Source organism: Marmota flaviventris, chromosome 7 (genome assembly GCF_047511675.1).
Source record: "Marmota flaviventris isolate mMarFla1 chromosome 7, mMarFla1.hap1, whole genome shotgun sequence".
In the NCBI taxonomy this organism is placed as follows: domain Eukaryota; kingdom Metazoa; phylum Chordata; class Mammalia; order Rodentia; family Sciuridae; genus Marmota; species Marmota flaviventris.
Genome location: NC_092504.1, coordinates 126,836,368 through 126,854,964, shown reverse-complemented (window position 1 = coordinate 126,854,964; position 18,597 = coordinate 126,836,368). Strand labels below are relative to the sequence as shown.

The window sequence follows — 18,597 nt, the reverse complement described above, 5'->3', positions numbered from 1 at the left end:
CTCCCTCTTGACTCTCCATCCTCACCATTCTGGGCAGGTCTTGCTGGAAGAGATGAGGAGAAGAAGAAAATAGCCAAGGGGCCTGAGAAATGGCGATGTCAAAGCCTTTTCCCTGATATCCTTAAGATCACAAGTCAGGTCTTGATTCTGCCTGAGGTCTACTGGGGTCGGGCTGTCATTGGAGTGTAGATAGATTGAAGGAAATGCCGGCATCTCCTTGCCAGTACTACTGGCTGCAAGCCCAGGATGATTTCAGGAAGCAGAAGATGAGCACCAGGCGGGGCTGCCCTCCATGCCTCCATCATAGTACCAGGCTGTGGTCTCTCACCACAAGCTCGCAGGAGAGAAGAGCTGAAATCTAAGCTCCGGTTTTGTGACAAATCTGCCTTGTTTCTAGGAGTTCAGTAAGTTAACACTCTCCCTTATTACTCTTTCCTTGCCAAAGAGTTTTTCAGTCAGTCTCTCCGAATTTTGCAATAAATGCCTTTTTGATCTTGTGTATGATTTTATTTTGAGGAATAATTCTCTTTCTCTACTTTATTCCGAACAGGGTAGGATTTCAGGTGACCCAGCCTTTTCCTAAAGTGCATGTTGAGATGAGTGGACAAATTTAGGTTCGTGCTTCGTGATCAAATTAAGATCAAATCATATTGAGATTTTAAAAGCCACATTCCCTTTATCCTTAAATATCACGTGTAGATCACCATTCTGTGGCCATTATCCCCTTCAAGATGAAGAATCTGTTAGGCCAGTTGCCAGGGACTGCTGCTTGCTGGTTCCCAGCTGACAACTCTAGCCGTCCTAGAGTTTCTCTAGGACAAACTCTTCTTGCCCAAGGTCACACCTCCCTGGAGGCAGCCTTTGCCCAGTGTTCCCTGGGTGGAAGTGGAGGGGTGGGGGGTGGTTCCTAAAGGCTTCCGTTCCCATTCTCCCACCTTGGTACAACTCTCAGGCTCCATCCCAGCCTCAGAGCCTCTTGCTGATGATTGCACAGTGACTTCATTTCTCTTCCCTCTGTCCATTTGAACTATCTTCCTTCTTCCACACAGATATCCTTAAGACATGTCCTCATATTCTTCACATGCATAAAAACTGTCTCAGATTCCTGAAGAACCACTGTTAGGAAGCACAATCTTTTTAATGGTTGCTTTTCTGAGGATGAAAGCAAAGATCCTTTAGAATATGCAACCCAGTTTCAGAAATATACAAATTGAAAACAACCTGTAAGTCAGGTACAGTGGCACATGCCTGTAATCCCAGCGGCTTGGAGGCTGAGGCAGGAGGATCGCGAGTTTAAAGTGAGCCTCAGCAACAGTGAGGCACTAAGCAACTCAGTGAGACCCTGTCTCTAAATAAAATACAAAATAGGGCTGGGTATATGGCTTAGTGGTCAAGTGCTCCTGAGTTCAATCCCCAGTACCTCTCCCCCTCTGCAAAAAAAAAAAAAAAAAAAAAAACATGTTTCTTACCTTCAAGGAAAAAAGCTCTCGGAGACCATGAGAATGCTATAATTGCTTGCTGCATGATCATTTTAGCTGTGACCAACCACTTGAAGCAATTAGAAGCCTTCATTAGGCCATTATTTAAAGAAAGGTTAAAGACTGTTGATCTCTCCTCTCCTTGCTGCAGTTTTCTCTTTACCTGTGCTCCTGGCTTGATCTCTTCTGAACTCATGGTTCTGGGCCATTGCATTGCATCTGCAGTCCTGCCCTCTCCTGAGTTCTGGTTTACTTATTCATCTGTCTGCCAGAACCTTTTCTTTGATATCCTTCTGATGTCCCAGACTTAACATGTCCAACAGCAAGTGAGTCACCTTCCCCTCAAACCAATTTTATTTCCAATGTCCATCAGTGGCACCACTATCCTGATATTCCAAGCCATAACATCTTAGTCACACTAGACTCTTCCCCTCCTTCATGCTGCATAGCCACACAACCACCAAGATCTTCCACTTGGCTTATGAAGAATTACCCCAGCCAGGCCTCTATTTTCAATTCTTTGTTTTGTTTTTGGTGCTGAGGATTGAACCCAGGGTCTCCTGCAGGCCAAGCACATGCCCCATCACTAGCTCCACCTCCACCCTAAAGTCTTTTTGGTTGGTTGGTTTGTTTGTTTTTTGGTACCGAGGATTGAACTCAGGGGCACTCGACCACTGAGCCACATCCCCAGCCCTATGTTGTATTTTATTTAGAGACAGGATCTCACTGAGTCGCTAAGCACCTCACCATTGCTGAGGCTGGCTTTGAACTCGCCATCCTCCTGTCTCAGCCTCCTGAGCCACTGGGATTACATGCGTGCACCCCCAGGCCCAGCCACCCTCAACTCTTATTACCACTCCTTGGTTGAGATTCTACAATAATAAATGCTCATTTCCCTACCTTTGGTCTTACTTCCTTTAAACATACCCTGTGTGTAGTGGTGGAGACAAATCTATTTAAATGCAAACCTAATCATGCCATTATATGCATGAGCGCAATGAAAAGGAACTTAGGTCAGGTTCAGCCAAGGCCTGCATGACTGACTCCCATTTCTCATTTACCACACCACTCCACTCCCTTTCTCCAACTTGATGTGCTAGGCAAGGTGGAGTGCTCCGGTCTCCCTGTGGGCCTCCTGTTGTTCATGCCTCCGAACTTTGGCCCATTATCTTCCATGCCTTCTTGCCTGTGACCAGAGAGCCCTTTTCTCCTTTTTGGCCTGACTTTGATCATCCTGTAAGGAAATTTATTTTTATCATCTCTGGAATGTTTCCTTTCAACCTATAAGACTACAACGAAAGCCTGTGCTGTGTTTCTAAAGGACAGGAGCTATAACGATTTGCCTGTAGGCCTAGCACCTGGCACATACCAGATACTCCTCTGCTGGGGAGGACTGAGACCAGTAGATTCTGGGATTCTTGTGCATTTCCTGATTTCATTTCTTACTTCTTATATTTTCAATATCCCTGTAAAAATTGATGAGTTTAGAATTCATTCATTCAGTAAGTATTTTTTGAGCCATTTATATGAATGTTACCTCTAGAGAATAGTAAACAAAATAAATTAATATTAATTTCAGCACACACTATGTCTATTAAACAAATAAGAAAATTTCATTAGTTACTCCAGAAAAAATAATGAGGACATCCTGTGTTCCAAGCACTATTCTGGAAGGAAGGAAATTCTGTGAGGAGGAGAGTTGGAGATAGCATACATGGACCATTTTAGAGTGTTCTTGTTATATAGAAGGTGGACAACTTAGGGAGTCCTTAGAGGAAGTCATGAAGCCAAGAGTTTTCCAACAGGAGTTGAGAGAACTAACAGTATATGGGTATTTCTGAGATAGGTCACATTGCTACTTATCTATCATCTATATACTTAACTGCATACCTACCTACCCACCTACTGTGCTTTTTTCTAAGAGTTATTTTTCTCCTTCTCTGATTGCCACAACCCACCACTACCACCTTCTGTTAGATTGCTCAAGGTATCTTCACCTTTTCTTCTATTTTTATGAGTTTGGAAATTGTTCTTTCCATAGTTACATTTTCTCTTGACTTTTCCCATTAATCAGTATGAATATATTTCAAATACCCAAATAAAACAATAACCATTGCCTGACTTGCTGCTTCTTCCTTTTTCCACATCATTATCCATGATTTTCCTTCTACGTTGCTATTTGAAAATGCATGATTAAATTAGTAACTGACTTGGGATTGAAGATGGAAAGACTGCACAGGGAATGTTTTGTGATTATCAGTACGGTCCATATTATGGTAGTGGTGCTGATTTCATGAAAACATGGATTATTAGAACTCTGCATACTATTTGCTTAAAGTGTGTATATTTCATTATCTTGACATGGTACCCTGATTAAACTTGACTTAAAGATGTAGGGATGGATGTTAGGGAGAGTAGGAAATAATTAACAGATTGCAGAGATTGATGACTCAGTATTTTTGAAATTACTGTAATTCAACATTCAGTATATTTATATTATTATTGTTGATTTGTAATCATATAATGTAGCAGGTATGATTTCAGATTTTGTAATTTTTAGAGCTCATGAAATTATAAAGTCATTACTTTTTTTCACAAATACTTAACAGATTGGAATTTGAAATTGGCAAATTGAATGTTGGAGAAAGACAAAGTATTTTGGGATGTTAGTATCTACTTGGGAAAGCATTGCAGGGACCAAGGCACCTGTGGTATGGGGAAGCAAGCTCAGCTAAGAAGCTGGTGGTTGTGAGAATGGGCCCAATGTAGTTAAATCCAAAATTATGTAATATATGCTACTCTTAGCATGCTTTTAGGTATTCTATACACTTATGTATGAAATACTATTTTTAAAAAGAAGAAACATTCTGACTTGTCATTTGTTTTTGTTGTTTTGTTAATACTGTGAGATTTATAGGCCTATAATAGTCTGTTTCTGTTGCTAAAACAAAACACCTGAAGCTGGATGCTACTAAAGAAAAGAGGTTTATTTAGCTCACTGTTTCAGAGGCTGGAAGTTTTAGATGGGGTAGTCCCATCAGTTTGACATTTGCCAAGGGCCTCATAGTAGGTGGCATCACAATTGCAGGGTGCCCTAAAGAAGAAGAGATCACATGGTGAGACTAACTGAAACTCAAACTAAAAAGCATCTTTTCAGCCCAAGGGATTCATGAGTCAAGCTTGTTCTTTTATAACAACTCTCTCTCACAGAAACAGCTGGAGGCCTTGAGAACATCAGCCCCTTCCACAAGCACAATTTCAGCAACTTAACCACATCCCACAGTCCCTACCTCTTAAACACTCAGCCACTTGTTGGTACTGTCACATAGAGGACCGAGCTTCCAACTCCTGAACCTTTGAGGGACAGTGCAGACCATAGCAAGGCCCTTGAATATGTTGTGCAACATTATAAAATAATTAAATACCCACTTCAGGTCTTTTAATTTTATGAATTAATTTTTGAAAATTTAGCAGTAGTCCCTGGTAACATAGTTTATAATTATTTATGTTTTAGTTTTAATATTGTACTTAGATTGTGTTTGAGGGAGTCTCTTATTTGAAAGAAGCAATTAGTGTAAAAAAAAATGCCAGTACAATTCATGACACTTAAAAATATACTTTCTCAGCTATATTCAAATTAGGGCTGATGGAGGGATGCATAAGATTCAGGGATCATCAACAAATGAACTTTTTACTAATGTAGGTGGTTGGGAGATCCCAGGCCCCAATCACCCATTGACACAGGAAGTTGTATTGGAAGACGGTCAAACCCATTCTTTCATGTGTTGTCTATGGCTGTTTTCACTGTAGTGGTCTTATTAAGTAATAATGAGAAAGACCACAAGATTTGCAATGCCTAAGGTGTTTATTATTTGGCTCTTTATTGAAAATGATTACCATGTTCTGTTTTATAAAACAATGATAGTTTTGCCCAATGACATTCTTTATAGAACTAGAAAAAACAATCATGGAATTCATTTGGAAAAATAAGAGACCCAGAATAGCCTATGCAATTCTTAGCAAGAAGGGTAAAGCAGGAGACATCACAGTACCAGACCTTAAACTATATTACTGAGCTATAGTAACAAAAACAGCATAGTATTGGCCCCCAAATAGACATGCACACCAATGGCACACAAAAGAAGACACAGAGACAAACCCACATAAATACGGTTATCTCATACTAGACAAAGGTGCCAAAAGCATATATTGGAGAAAAGATAGCCTCTTCACTAAATGGTGCTTGGAAACTAGAAATCCATATGAAGCAAAATGAAATTAAACCTCTATCTCTCACCTTGCACAAAAATCAACTCAAAGTAGATCAAAGATTTAGGCACTAGAACAGAGACTCTGCACCTAACAAAGGAAGAAGTACCAAATCCTCACCATGTTGGCTTAGGACCTGACTTCCTTAAGGAGACTCCTAAAGCCCAAGAAGTAAAATCAAGAATCAATTATCGGGATGAACTCAAACTAAAAAGCTTCTTTTCAGCAAAGGAAACAATAGCATGAAGAGAGAGCCTACAGAATGGGTGAAAATCTTTACCACATGCACCTCAGATAGAGCACTAATCTCCAGGATATATGAAGAACTCAAAAAACAATACCAAAAAAAACAGAACAAAACAAAACAAATAACCCAGTCAATAAATGGGCTAAGGAACTGAACAGACACTTCACAGAAGATATACAATTGATCAACAAACATGAAAAAAATGTTCATTATCTATAGCAATTAGCGAAGTTTTGATTTGCATTTCTCTAAGATTTCATCTCATTCTGGTCAGAACGGCAATTACTAAGAATACAAGCAACAATAAGTGTTGACAACGATGCAGGTGGTGGGGCGGGGAGGGTACACTCATACATTTTTGGTGGGACTGCAAATTGGTGCAAGCAGTATGGAAATTTCTCAGAAAACTTGGTATGGAACCACCACTTGACCTACTTATTCCACTCCTCAGTTTAATGATGCAGCCACATCAATGTTTAGAGCTGCTTAATTCACAAAAACTATGGAACTAACCTAGATGCCCTTCAACAGATGAATGGATAAAGAAACTGTGATACATATACACAATGGAATATTAATCAGCCTTAAAGAAAAATGAAATTATGGCATTTGCAGGTAAATGAATGGAGCTGGAGAAAAATCATGCTAAGCAAATTAAGCCAATCCCCTAAAAACCAAAGGCCAAATGTTTTCTCTGATAACCAGATGCTAATCCATAATGGGGATGGAGTGGGGAAGCATGAAGGAACTCTGGATTCTGCAGAGGGGAGGGGAGGGAGTGTGGGGAAGGATGGTAGAATGGATCGGACCTTATTACCCTAGATACCTGTATGATCCCACTACCTGTGTGACTCTACAACATGTTCAGTCAGAGGAAGGAGAAGTTGTGCTCCCTTTGTGTACAATGTGTCAAAATGCATTCTACTGTCTACTGTCATATGTAGCTAATTAGAACAATTTAAAATATAAATAAATAAAAATTTTAGTAAAAGAAAAAAAATGTTGTTTTGTTTTTTTAACCCCCTGGGATTACATCCACTCACAAACACATATGTTCTTAGGAGAATTGGTGCTCCATAGAATGATAGTATGTGGCAAGTTGAATACCTCCAAAGCTGCTGGTGAAAGACAGGTTTGCTGTTTCAAACCACAAAGATACTTACATCCTTTTGCCAGATGCCAGACAAAGCCATAACATGTTTTCCTTTTTCAGCTACATGGTTTTCTGTTCTGGTTATGTTGTTAGAAGCTTCTGAGGACATTCCTACCACATTCCATTGTCATGCTTGAGAACCCCTTGCAACTGTGGAACATTCTGGCTAAAGCACTTAGTCTTCTTTTCTTCATGCCAGCAGGAGGTAGCCAGACAGGGCAGAGGGGGTCACTGCTACAGAAATCCAGGAGGGAAAGAAAGCCTCGTTGTCTATTAAAGTAGCTTCCTAAGGCCTTACTAAACATTACATCACTCTTAGCATTCATTATTCAATCCCAAGACAATAAATAGTATTTTTTTTAAATGTAGAATTTGGGATACTATAAAAAATGTAGAGAGTTTAAGATGATTTGGATGAAATTACAAAAATAATTGTGAAAATGATGTAAGAAATGTTGAACTCTGAAATAATGTAGACAGAGTATGATTATGAAATGAGAACAATAAGAACAGCAATTTTATTGTTTTAAATAAATCGATCAATGGGCCGGTTAGGTCAGATGTACAGGAAAATTAGGTTTAATACATTCTTGAGGAAAATATTCCTCAAACAAATCCTTGTAGTATCTTGTTTAATACCTTGATAAATGGTAGTTTTTCCTTTTAAACTAGTACATTATTGATTTTAAAGCAATCATTTTATGTTTTGGAAATATCTTAAAAATGTAAGAATTTAACTGTTTGACCTTATGAAATAGTTGTAGTAAATACTTATCTCAGGGGATATGGCAGATTTTGATATTTTTGTGGATGAGGCCAATAAATTTGTATTATTTTTATATATTATTTCTATAGGACAACAATGAATTATTTTTTAATTTTAAATATTTTAATAAAATGGAGGTGAATATATTTTGATTCTTGCATTCTTCCCATACCTTAAATTAGAAAAAGTAGAACTTTTTTTTTTTTTTAATTTTTTATTGTGGGTTGTTCAAAACATTACAAATTTCTTGACATATCATATTCCACACTTTGATTCAAGTGGGTTATGAACTCCCACCTTTACCCCATACCCAGATTGCAGAATCACATCAGTTACACATCCATTGATTTACAAATTGCCATACTAGTGTCTGTTGTGCTCTGCTGCCTTTCCCGTCCTCCACCCTCCCCCCTCCCCACCTCTCCCCTCCCCTCCCCTCCTCTCTCTCTACCTCCTCCACTGTATAACCCTGAGGGTCTCCTTCCATTACCATGCAATTTCCCTTCTCTCTCCCTTTCCCTCCCACCTCTCATCCCTGTTAAATGTTAATCTTCTTCTCCTGCTCTTCGTCCCTACTCTGTTCTTAGTTACTCTCCTTATATCAAAGAAGACATTTGGCATTTATTTTTTAGGAATTGGCTAGCTTCACTTAGCATAATCTGCTCTAATGCCATCCATTTCCCTGTAAATTCTATGATTTTGTCATTTTTTAATGCAGAGTAATACTCCATTGTGTATAAATGCCACATTTTTTTTATCCATTCGTCTATTGAAGGGCATCTAGGTTGGTTCCACAGTCTTGCTATTGTGAACTGTGCTGCTATGAACATCGATGTAGCAGTGTCCCTGTAGCATGCCCTTTTTAGGTCTTTAGGGAATAGACCAAGAAGGGGAATAGCTGGGTCAAATGGTGGCTCCATTCCCAACTTTCCAAGAAATCTCCATACTGCTTTCCAAATTGGCTGCACCGATCTGCAGTCCCACCAGCAATGTACAAGTGTACCCTTTTCCCCACATCCTCGCCAGCACTTGTTGTTGTTTGACTTCTTAATGGCTGCCAATCTTACTGGAGTGAGATGGTATCTTAGGGTAGTTTTGATTTGCATTTCTCTGACAGCTAGAGATGTTGAACATTTTTTCATGTACTTGTTGATTGACTGTATGTCCTCCTCTGAGAAGTGTCTGTTCAGGTCCTTGGCCCATTTGTTGATTGGGTTGTTTGTTCTCTTATTGTCTAATTTTTTGAGTTCTTTGTATACTCTGGATATTAGGGCTCTATCTGAAGTGTGAGGAGTAAAGATTTGTTCCCAGGGTGTAGGCTCCCTATTTACCTCTCTTATTGTTTCTTTTGCTGAGAAAAAACTTTTTAGTTTGATTAAGTCCCATTTGTTGATTCTAGTTATTAACTTTTGTGCTATGGGTGTCCTATTGAGGAATTTGGAGCCCGACCCCACCGACTGTAGATCGTAGCCAACTTTTTCTTCTATCAGACGGCGCGTCTCTGATTTGATATCAAGCTCCTTGATCCATTTTGAATTCACTTTTGTGCATGGCGAGAGAAAGGGATTCAGTTTCATTTTGTTGCATATGGATTTCCAGTTTTCCCAGCACCATTTGTTGAAGATGCTATCCTTCCTCCATTGCATGTTTTTAGCCCCTTTATCAAATATAAGAAAGTTGTAGTTTTGTGGATTGGTTTCTGTGTCCTCTATTCTGTACCATTGGTCCACCCGTCTGTTTTGGTACCAGTACCATGCTGTTTTTGTTACTATTGCTCTGTAGTATAGTTTGAAGTCTGGTATCGCTATACCGCCTGATTCACACTTCCTGCTTAGCATTGTTTTTGCTATTCTGGGTCTTTTATTTTTCCATATGAATTTCATGATTGCTTTCTCTATTTCTACAAGAAATGCCGTTGGGATTTTGATTGGCATTGCATTAAACCTATAGAGAACTTTTGGTAATATCGCCATTTTGATGATGTTAGTTCTGCCTATCCATGAACAGGGTATATTTTTCCATCTTCTAAGATCTTCTTCTATTTCTCTCTTTAGGGTTCTGTAGTTTTCATTGTATAAGTCTTTCACCTCTTTTGTTAGGTTGATTCCCAAGTATTTTATTTTTTTTTGAAGATATTGTGAATGGAGTGGTTGTCCTCATTTCCATTTCAGAGGATTTGTCGCTGATATACAGGAATGCCTTTGATTTATGCGTGTTGATTTTATATCCTGCCACTTTGCTGAAAAAGTAGAACTTTATACTTAAGAAATTCTCAAATGACTGAACACATCTGTTCAATGTCTATAGAAGTAGCTACTGCTATTGGAAATTGGATTGTCAAAGAGTAGTCATACAAATCTAAGAATTTACATGCATCTACTTTTCACTAATGTTATTTCAGAAATTTTCAGTTCAGGAACACAATATAATAAAAATGTTTGGCTCTTTATGATCAGACAAACCAGGTCTCATATCCTGGCTGTCACATACAGGATGTGGGCTGGGGCAGCTTACCCAAACTGCTTACCTTACCCCACAGGACTTTCATGAGGATTAAATGTGATGCATATAGCAGGGAATTTCATTTTAAAAAGTAGGTGCTAAGTAAACATCAATTCCTTCTCTTTCTTTCCAAAACGTCTCCTTGTGACTTTAATGGATTGTCCTTCACCTGGAATTGTATTACAGGAGGTATTCTGGATGGATGGCTGCTGGAAACCCATTACCATAGCAGGCTCTTCTTCAATACCTGAGGACTTACTCTGGCATTGAGTAATGAGAATTTCGGTAAGAAAAAAAAAGGAGGAAAATAGCATATGCACTTTTCTTTCAAAGGTCATTTGAATCTCAGACACTTCATAACAAGCTATACGATTAGTTGCTAAAGACCTTGGGGTGTCACAGATATCTGTTCACCTAGGATTGTCTTTATTTTGAAAATATATTAAATGGAGTTTTCAAAACAAGATTAACAATTTTGCAAGGCCCTTCGTGTCACTGTAAATGCATTATTTCACTCATTCCACTCTATTTTGTTCTTAAAATGTCTGTCTATGCAGTAAATTGTGCAGTCTTTGAGGGCAAGGTCTGAGAATAATTCATCTCTTCTGTGGAGACCAAATGAAGCACAGAACTATAAAAGCTTTGAAAACACAAAGAGTAGGCAAAAGTACTGAAACTTTGGGAATGTCTGAGATAAATGATTTTCCTAAATCACCGAGAAAAATTATTATAGTGAGGCTCTCAGAATAGAATAAAGCATCTTTATTTGATTCCATTCATATGTGTTTTTTCCAAGTGATCACATGTTAATACGTTATTAATTTTCAAATTGTGGCATGAAACTAATATATAACTGGTGTACCTGTTATCTGTGCACATTATTATTCTGTGCTGCATAAAATATGTTGGTCTATTAAAAAGAAGAGAAGGATGACAGGATTTGAAAGATAATAGAAAAAATTAAGTGACATTAGTATATAAGTATAGTACTAAATATGTAAACTTTGTTAAATGATTATCAGAAACGTGCATCCAGAGAAATACTTATTAAAGAATTTTGAGGGGCTGGGATTGTGGCAGAGAGGAAGAGCACTCACCCACATAAAAATAAAATAAAGATATTGTGTCTGCGTATAACTAAAAAAATAAATGTTTAGAAAAAAAGAATTTTGAGCATACAGATAGATTTGGAGGTGGGGGATAAAGAAAAAAATAAATTCTAGTTTCATGATTTGATACAAAATATTAATTGTGAAATGATAATTTTACATTTTTGAATCTAGAAATATAAAATATTATTTTACATTTAACTTTTCAACTAAAAATATTTTAATATCTGTCTATGATTATATTTTTCAGAAACCACATTTGAGAATCACTTCCATCCAGTGCTATGTGTGTTTACTTCTAAATACTCATTTTTTAACTGAGGCTGGCATTCGTGTCTTCATTTTGGGGTAATTTTACCTTTAGATATCATAATCAGCATATCAAAGGCTATGACTATTGTCCTTAAATGTCTTCCCCATGAAACTTGTCCCCAGAAAAATGGTCAGTTTGCTCTTATCTCTAGGAACGAAGAATTTGTAGTATAATGGGCTAGATTATAGCCATTCAGAGGAGGCTGGGTGATCAGCCAACTGTGCATTTCTCCATTCTCCTAATATTCCAAATAAGTATTTTCCCCTCACCTTTGATTTCCAACTGCACCCAGTTGGCCACCAGCACCAAATTTATTATTGTCTAATCTTATCCCAGTTCACTTTTCCTCCACTAATACCTTCATAGTATGGGGAACCATAGGTTTGTTCAGGTAAATGTTCCTCATAAGCTAGATTAGCCTTGATTATCATGCTTCTGTACAAGATCCATCCAAAAGGACTGTTTTCCCAAAACTCTAGCAATTATTCCACAGTTACATGGTCAGTATCTTTCATCTGGATATTAAATTTCAAATTTTACCAAAGTTACTAAGAATATAATCATTTAGCCCAGATCAGGCTAAAGTTTGCAAAGTGTATGAAGGAAACTGCTACAAGCATAAGAATAGTGTGAGCACCATGGAACTGAACATACTGGAAAGAACATTTACTGATACAGCTGTTACATGAAAATGATTGTTGCCTGTTTTAATATCTGCATAGTAGGCTCATGGAGCCTCTACCTAAAGAAAACTAGTAACTCATTCAAGAACAGTTATTGAGCATAGCCATACATCTTGCATTGTTTCTGCTTCATTAATTTGACTTTTTGGTAATCCTTGAGGTTGGCCAGTCCTGGAATTGACCTAAAGTGTCAAGGTGCACTCTGTATTCAGTGCTTAAGTTCATCTACAAGACTATTGAATGCACAGAGACTGGGATAACACTGACCTTCACACTGGTCAGAATAAAAACATTTTGATTGCTCTGTTGCTTATAGTAAGACAGTAATATATCATTCAAATGCTCTGCTTTGTTTCCACCCCCCCCCCCCCAGCTGTATTAGTGCAGGTATTCCTAAAACAGAGGCTAACTGGGAAGATGTAAGAAAGGATTTGCAAAAAATTGAAAATCTTATTCAAGTGAGTACTCATTTATTTTCCATAAATAGCTGGTATAATTGCTATGGTGTATTTTTTCTCCGTATATTTTTCTATCAACCTTAATGAAAAATGTCACATTACAGAATAATATTTTTTTGTGTAAATTCATTAGCATTTTAGAGTCTGAAAATACATGTTTTTCCATAGTTTTTTTTTTTTTAGGTTCTGGTTATCTTTAAAATTTAATTTATAAGTGGTCTACCTGAAAAGTTCCAATTTTCACAGGTCAGACTGCCAGGTATCTTGGTAGCCACCTGCAAGGGAACACAGGGTGGACCTGACTTCAAGGAAGGATGTCTTGTCTGTAGACTAAAGACCCCCTTCTTCCACCTAGAAATACCACCAGAATCAGTTCAGTTATGATGAGCAGGGGCCCCACACAAAACAACAGTCTGAAGTGGTACACTTTATCCCAGGGGCTGCGGGTATCCCATCTTCTGCCTAAGAAACCAGGCAGCCTGGCCAAGAAAAGTTCCCCCTACTGCAGCAGGTGACACCAAAAAGATCCTGAAAACTTAGCTGCCATTGGAATCACAACATACAGAAATAGGTCAGAATTTGCCAAATCAGAAGAAGCTGACTGCATGTTAAAATAGATTTAAACAGGACCAGGGTCTCTTAACATAATAGTCACAATGCCACAATACCAATGAAAATCACTGTACCAAGAAGAGAAACATCACAATCAAGTTGGACCAGATGTTGGAATTATCTAACATGGATTCAAAGCAGCCATTTTAAACGTGCTTCAAAAAGCAGCTACAAATATCCTTGAAACAAATAAAAATAATAGAAAGCCTTAGCAAATAACTAGAAAATATAAAAGGAACCAGTTGGAAATTATAAAACTAAAAACTGGGATAGCTGAACCACAGAACAAACTAGAAAGGCTCATTAGCAGAATGGTTATGACAAAAGGAAGACAGTTAACCTGAAGATAGAATACGAGAGAGAAAAGGAGGCAGGGAGGCTCAGGGACCTTGGGGACAATAACAACAACAACAACAACAAAAATCCAGCATTCCTGATATTGGCTTCATAGAAGAAGAGGAGAGGTTCCACCAAGTAAAGGCAGAGTTGATATGAAAACACAGGCTAGCTATGCTATCTATAAGAAGCTTCTTCAAGTATAATGACATAGGAAGCCTTAAATTACAGAATAGAAGAAAACATATCATACTGTAGTGGGTTGAATAATGATATGTGGGAAGGAAGAAGGGTTTGACTATTAAAGAATAGCAGGAAGATCTTTGGGTTAATGGTGATAGTTTTGTATCTTAACTATGGTATGGTTATGTGAACCTATGAGACAGAATCACATAGAACTTCACTCACATGTATGCACACACATTATTGTTCATAAAACTGGTAAAGTTGAAAAACGAAGGTAGATTATGTCATTATCAATTCCCTGGTTGAAATATTGTACTATGGTTCTGCAAGATATTGCCATTGGGGGAAACTTGGTGAAGGGTACACAGGATCCCTCTGTTTTCTCTCAAAATTGCATAGGAATCTAAAATTATGCCAAAGTTATAAAAATGATTTAAATGGCTTAATTTACTGTTTTCAGTAAATTGCTCTCATGATATCTGAATCAGTGCAAAGTTTTACATGTTATGTGATTTTGTTTTTTTTCAGTCTTTACATATGGATGCTACTTTATATACAGAGAGTGATGTCCATGTAAGTAGTTCTTTTCTTTTTCAAAATTGCTTTTCTTTTCAGTTTTCAAATATCTAAGAAGCATATTTTCAAAATTGAAGTGTGTATAGCTTTTAAATATAACTTTGATGTGTGTTTATAACATATGCTATGTCCTTAGCATCTGCAAATTTTACAAGTGATTGTTGAGGTTGTGGGGCTTGGGGACAAAGAGCTACATAAATACTGTTTTTATAATGGTGCCAAATCAAAATACACACACACATACACAAAAGCCTTTTCCATCAATGTCAAACATAATATATCCTATGCTTTTGTGATGTGGTCAAATCATGATGCTAAAGTCAGGTTAACTGATTCAATTTAAAAGTATCCCCACATCAGTTATTTCTAGGCTGTCATTTACCATCATCTCAAATCACATTTTGTACAAACTGCTTAGGAGCATTCGTGTTCCGTATTTTGCATGGATCTTTACATATGTCAGAAAAGCACTCTGATTAAGTTCTCTGTATGAGGGAATATACACATAGTTCATAAAACTTACCAGAATTCAAAAATGATGAATTGGTTTCATTAATATACCGACATTGCCTGGGGCTTGTAGGTTTTCGGTTTTGCTGTTAGTCTTTCTCCCCGGATTATCACTAAAACCAAGAAATGAGTTCTCAATTTCACTTTGTGAAAAAACACACTCGTGCTGTATGTGTTCAAAACAGTGTCCTCTCTGTTATTCTTCAATTAGAAATTCGCTGAAATAATCTTTTCCCCCACTAACATTTCATGTGCATTGAAAAGAATCTGTAGCTAAAAAACAGAAAAAGCAGATGCCCATCAAACACTTGGGTAGTGCTGCTGAACATGGAAATTGTTTCCTGTCTCCCTCCCCTGGCTTCAGCACGTTTTCTGTTTTTCTTTGCATTTTTTTTTCTAAGCAGAAATCAGTCAGAGAACCACCAACACTCAGCATCCTGGGGTTACTTTTTTGCAAGAAGAAAACCTTGCAACTCGTGGGCTGTGGGGAAATTGAAATTTAGATTTAAACTGACTCAACCACTTCTTACCTGTGTTACTTCAGAAGTCACTTAACATTTCTGGACCTCAGTTTTATTATTGTTTATATGGTAATAGGGTCTACCTTTCAATCATGAGCAGCTGCAGTGGGAGGTAAGGATACTGGAGGGGTGGGCACATGGGGTGTCCATTTATTCATCCATTTAGTGAGCATTTAATAAGCGCTTGCAGGGATATAGATATTGTACCAGGCATTGGGTACCTTTAAGAACCTTAAAAGTTCTTTTAAGTTTAGGTTTTTGTCGTGGAAAGTATACTTTGAGATCCCTTTATGATTTGGCCAACTTTTGAATCAACACTATTCCTGCTTTATATTTATATTTCTTAGAGTCCCTTCTGCCTCTAAAACTTGGGAAATTTTAGGAATAGTGTGATTAGCAGCTACCACTATTTAAAATGTTAACATATGTCTGTTTCCAAAATTCTCACTGACTATCTGTACTGAGGTTTAGAAAGTCTAGGGCCAGTGTTATCACGCTTTCCACAAGGGAAATGTGCTGAGTACATTCATGTTTTCTGGTATTAAGTTCTTTCTCCTGCATAATAGCACCATCTTTCTTATTTGTGATTGGTTGGTTTGGTTTTGATTTCAAAGCCAAAAAGAAAAAAAATTAAGCTGCTTCCTATGTAAAATCTTTTATGAGTATCATATGTCTTTATAAAATATTTGGCTTGATTTTTTATATAATCAAAATGACATCAATGTAAAAATGAATAATGCAATTTTTTTTTCAAAATGTCTCTTTGTAACTCTTACTTCTAGCCCCGTTGCAAAGTAACAGCGATGAACTGCTTTCTCCTGGAGCTAGAAGTCATTTCACATGAGTCCAGAGATGGAGACATAGAGGAAACAGTAAAAAACCTGATCCTCCTAGCAAACACTAGTTTATCTTCTAATGGGGTGAGTTATCCAATAGTTTTACAGCACTACATCTGATGTTTTTGGCTTGATTGCAAGAAGTTATTAGTAGACAAGCAGGTCTTTCTCAGCAGTGCTCAGGAGAAAGAATTCATTTCTATTGGAGTGGCATCCAAAAGTGGCACCATAGCTGGCATATACACATGGTCCTCAACTGTTCATTGACTGATTTGATAAATAGACATTTGCTAAATAATGCCAGGCAGTGTGCTTCAGTGCTGCAGTCACAGTGGTGAACCAAACAGGTGCTTTAAATAAGCATTAATCTAATTACATAATCACATGTTCAACATCAGTAACAGTAACTCACATTGGGGTTTTACTGTGTACTCAGTCCCACTTCCTGACACTGTTCTTAAAGCTTTAAACTGATATTCATTTAATCCTCAAAATAAATCTGTGATATTATTATCCTTATATCTTTTTTAAAATCCAGTGAACCTCATTTCTAGTTGAAAGGTGAAGAAATTGGAGTATTGGAGCTTAAATCATTTGCTCCAATTCGTGTAGCTAGTAAAATGGGAAGCCAGAATTCTAAGCAAGCAGAGTCTGTCTCCTTATGCTGGAAAAGGATAATCATAATTAATGATTAATGACTGGAGTACAGTTTAGGACATGCCAGGCAACGTAAGCAATAGAGGGTTCTAAGAGAACTGATGCTATGGAGCCATGGTAGATGGGGAAACCAGCCATGCAGAGTCCTAAAGCACAAAGAATCATGGCTTTCATGGCAGAACACTTGTGGCAAAGGCAAAATGACAGAAACAGAGAGGGTGTTGTCAAATTAGGCCATTTAATAAATTCATTTTGACCTTCAGGATACAGTCTGAAAAAACACCCATGACCCCTGCTCTTAAGGAGGGAGGAAATAGAAGTCAACCAATCAGGAAGCAAATGAGTAAAAAGTCAGTTATTCATTAAGTCCAGTGGCAATAAAGAAAGCAGGTAAAGGGAACAGGTAAAGGCTGTAGGCTTAGATAAGTTTTCCCTAAGATGACCTGTGACAACGATGGGAAGGAATGAGCCTTCAGGTTGTCTGGGGAAGTATGTTCAGGCAGAGGCAATTGAAAGAATAGTGATTCAGAGGGAGCGTGGCTGGAGACCTTGACTTTTCCCTAAAAATGCCAGGCTACTTTAGGTCTTTGGCTTAAATGTCACCTATTTTCAATGCAAGCTCTTCCCCCTTTTAGCAGTCTCCTTCCCCTCCTGTGTACGTCCCACTTCCTGACATATCATGCACTTTACTTAATGAATAGTGTCCATTTCTTTCCCCTCAGAATGTCAGCTTCAAAGGGTAAGGCATTTTTCTCAGTGTTCTATGCCAATTTTCAGAATAACGGCTCGCATGTACTCAATAGCCAATACGTTTGCAAACACAGTTATGGCTGCTTAACACTTAAGATGTTACCTCCATCTTATCAGTGGAGAAAGCGAATCATACAACAGATAACCCATGACAGTATCAATGTGGAACCATTTAAAGTGTTTGTGGACAGTCAGCTCCCTTAGGACATGGTGTGGAATGTGTGTAGTAGTTCAAGGGGGCAGGTCTGCACAATCGAAAGACCTGGATATGGAGAATTTCAATTGAATATGTCAACGGAGCTGGATCACTTAATATCTTTGCCTTCCTCTCTGATGATTATTTTCAAGATCAAATAGGACAGTAGTATATATAATCTGACAGTACTTAGCATATGGTATGTGCTTGACAAATATTGGTGAATCTGAATTCCAAGTGCCTAATTATAAAATCTACTTCTAATTTTTGCTGGCATAGCCTTCATGGTTGGTTCAGATGACCTCTGAAATGTTTGTTCAGGATTGCTACATTTGGAATATTCTGGTTATTGATGATAGTGTGCTGGAATTACAAGAGTTTGTAGTATTTGCCTACGTGGATCAATACCACCAATAAGGATTGAGTGATTTTTGTGTGC

General features: G+C 37.8%; 1 protein-coding gene across 3 annotated transcripts in view; it reads left to right on the top strand.

The window, feature by feature from the left end:
• Positions 1-18,597, top strand: part of Il15 (interleukin 15) — a 73,146-nt gene that overhangs the window by 53,409 nt on the left and 1,140 nt on the right. For all 3 annotated transcript variants that reach the window (XM_027926737.3, XM_027926738.3, XM_027926739.2), the window contains 5 exons: positions 10,602-10,700; positions 11,775-11,872; positions 12,894-12,978; positions 14,641-14,685; positions 16,502-16,639. In XM_027926737.3, coding sequence (XP_027782538.1) covers positions 10,689-10,700; positions 11,775-11,872; positions 12,894-12,978; positions 14,641-14,685; positions 16,502-16,639 — 378 coding nt within the window. In that variant the 5' untranslated portion in view covers positions 10,602-10,688. The remainder of the gene's footprint in view (positions 1-10,601; positions 10,701-11,774; positions 11,873-12,893; positions 12,979-14,640; positions 14,686-16,501; positions 16,640-18,597) is intronic.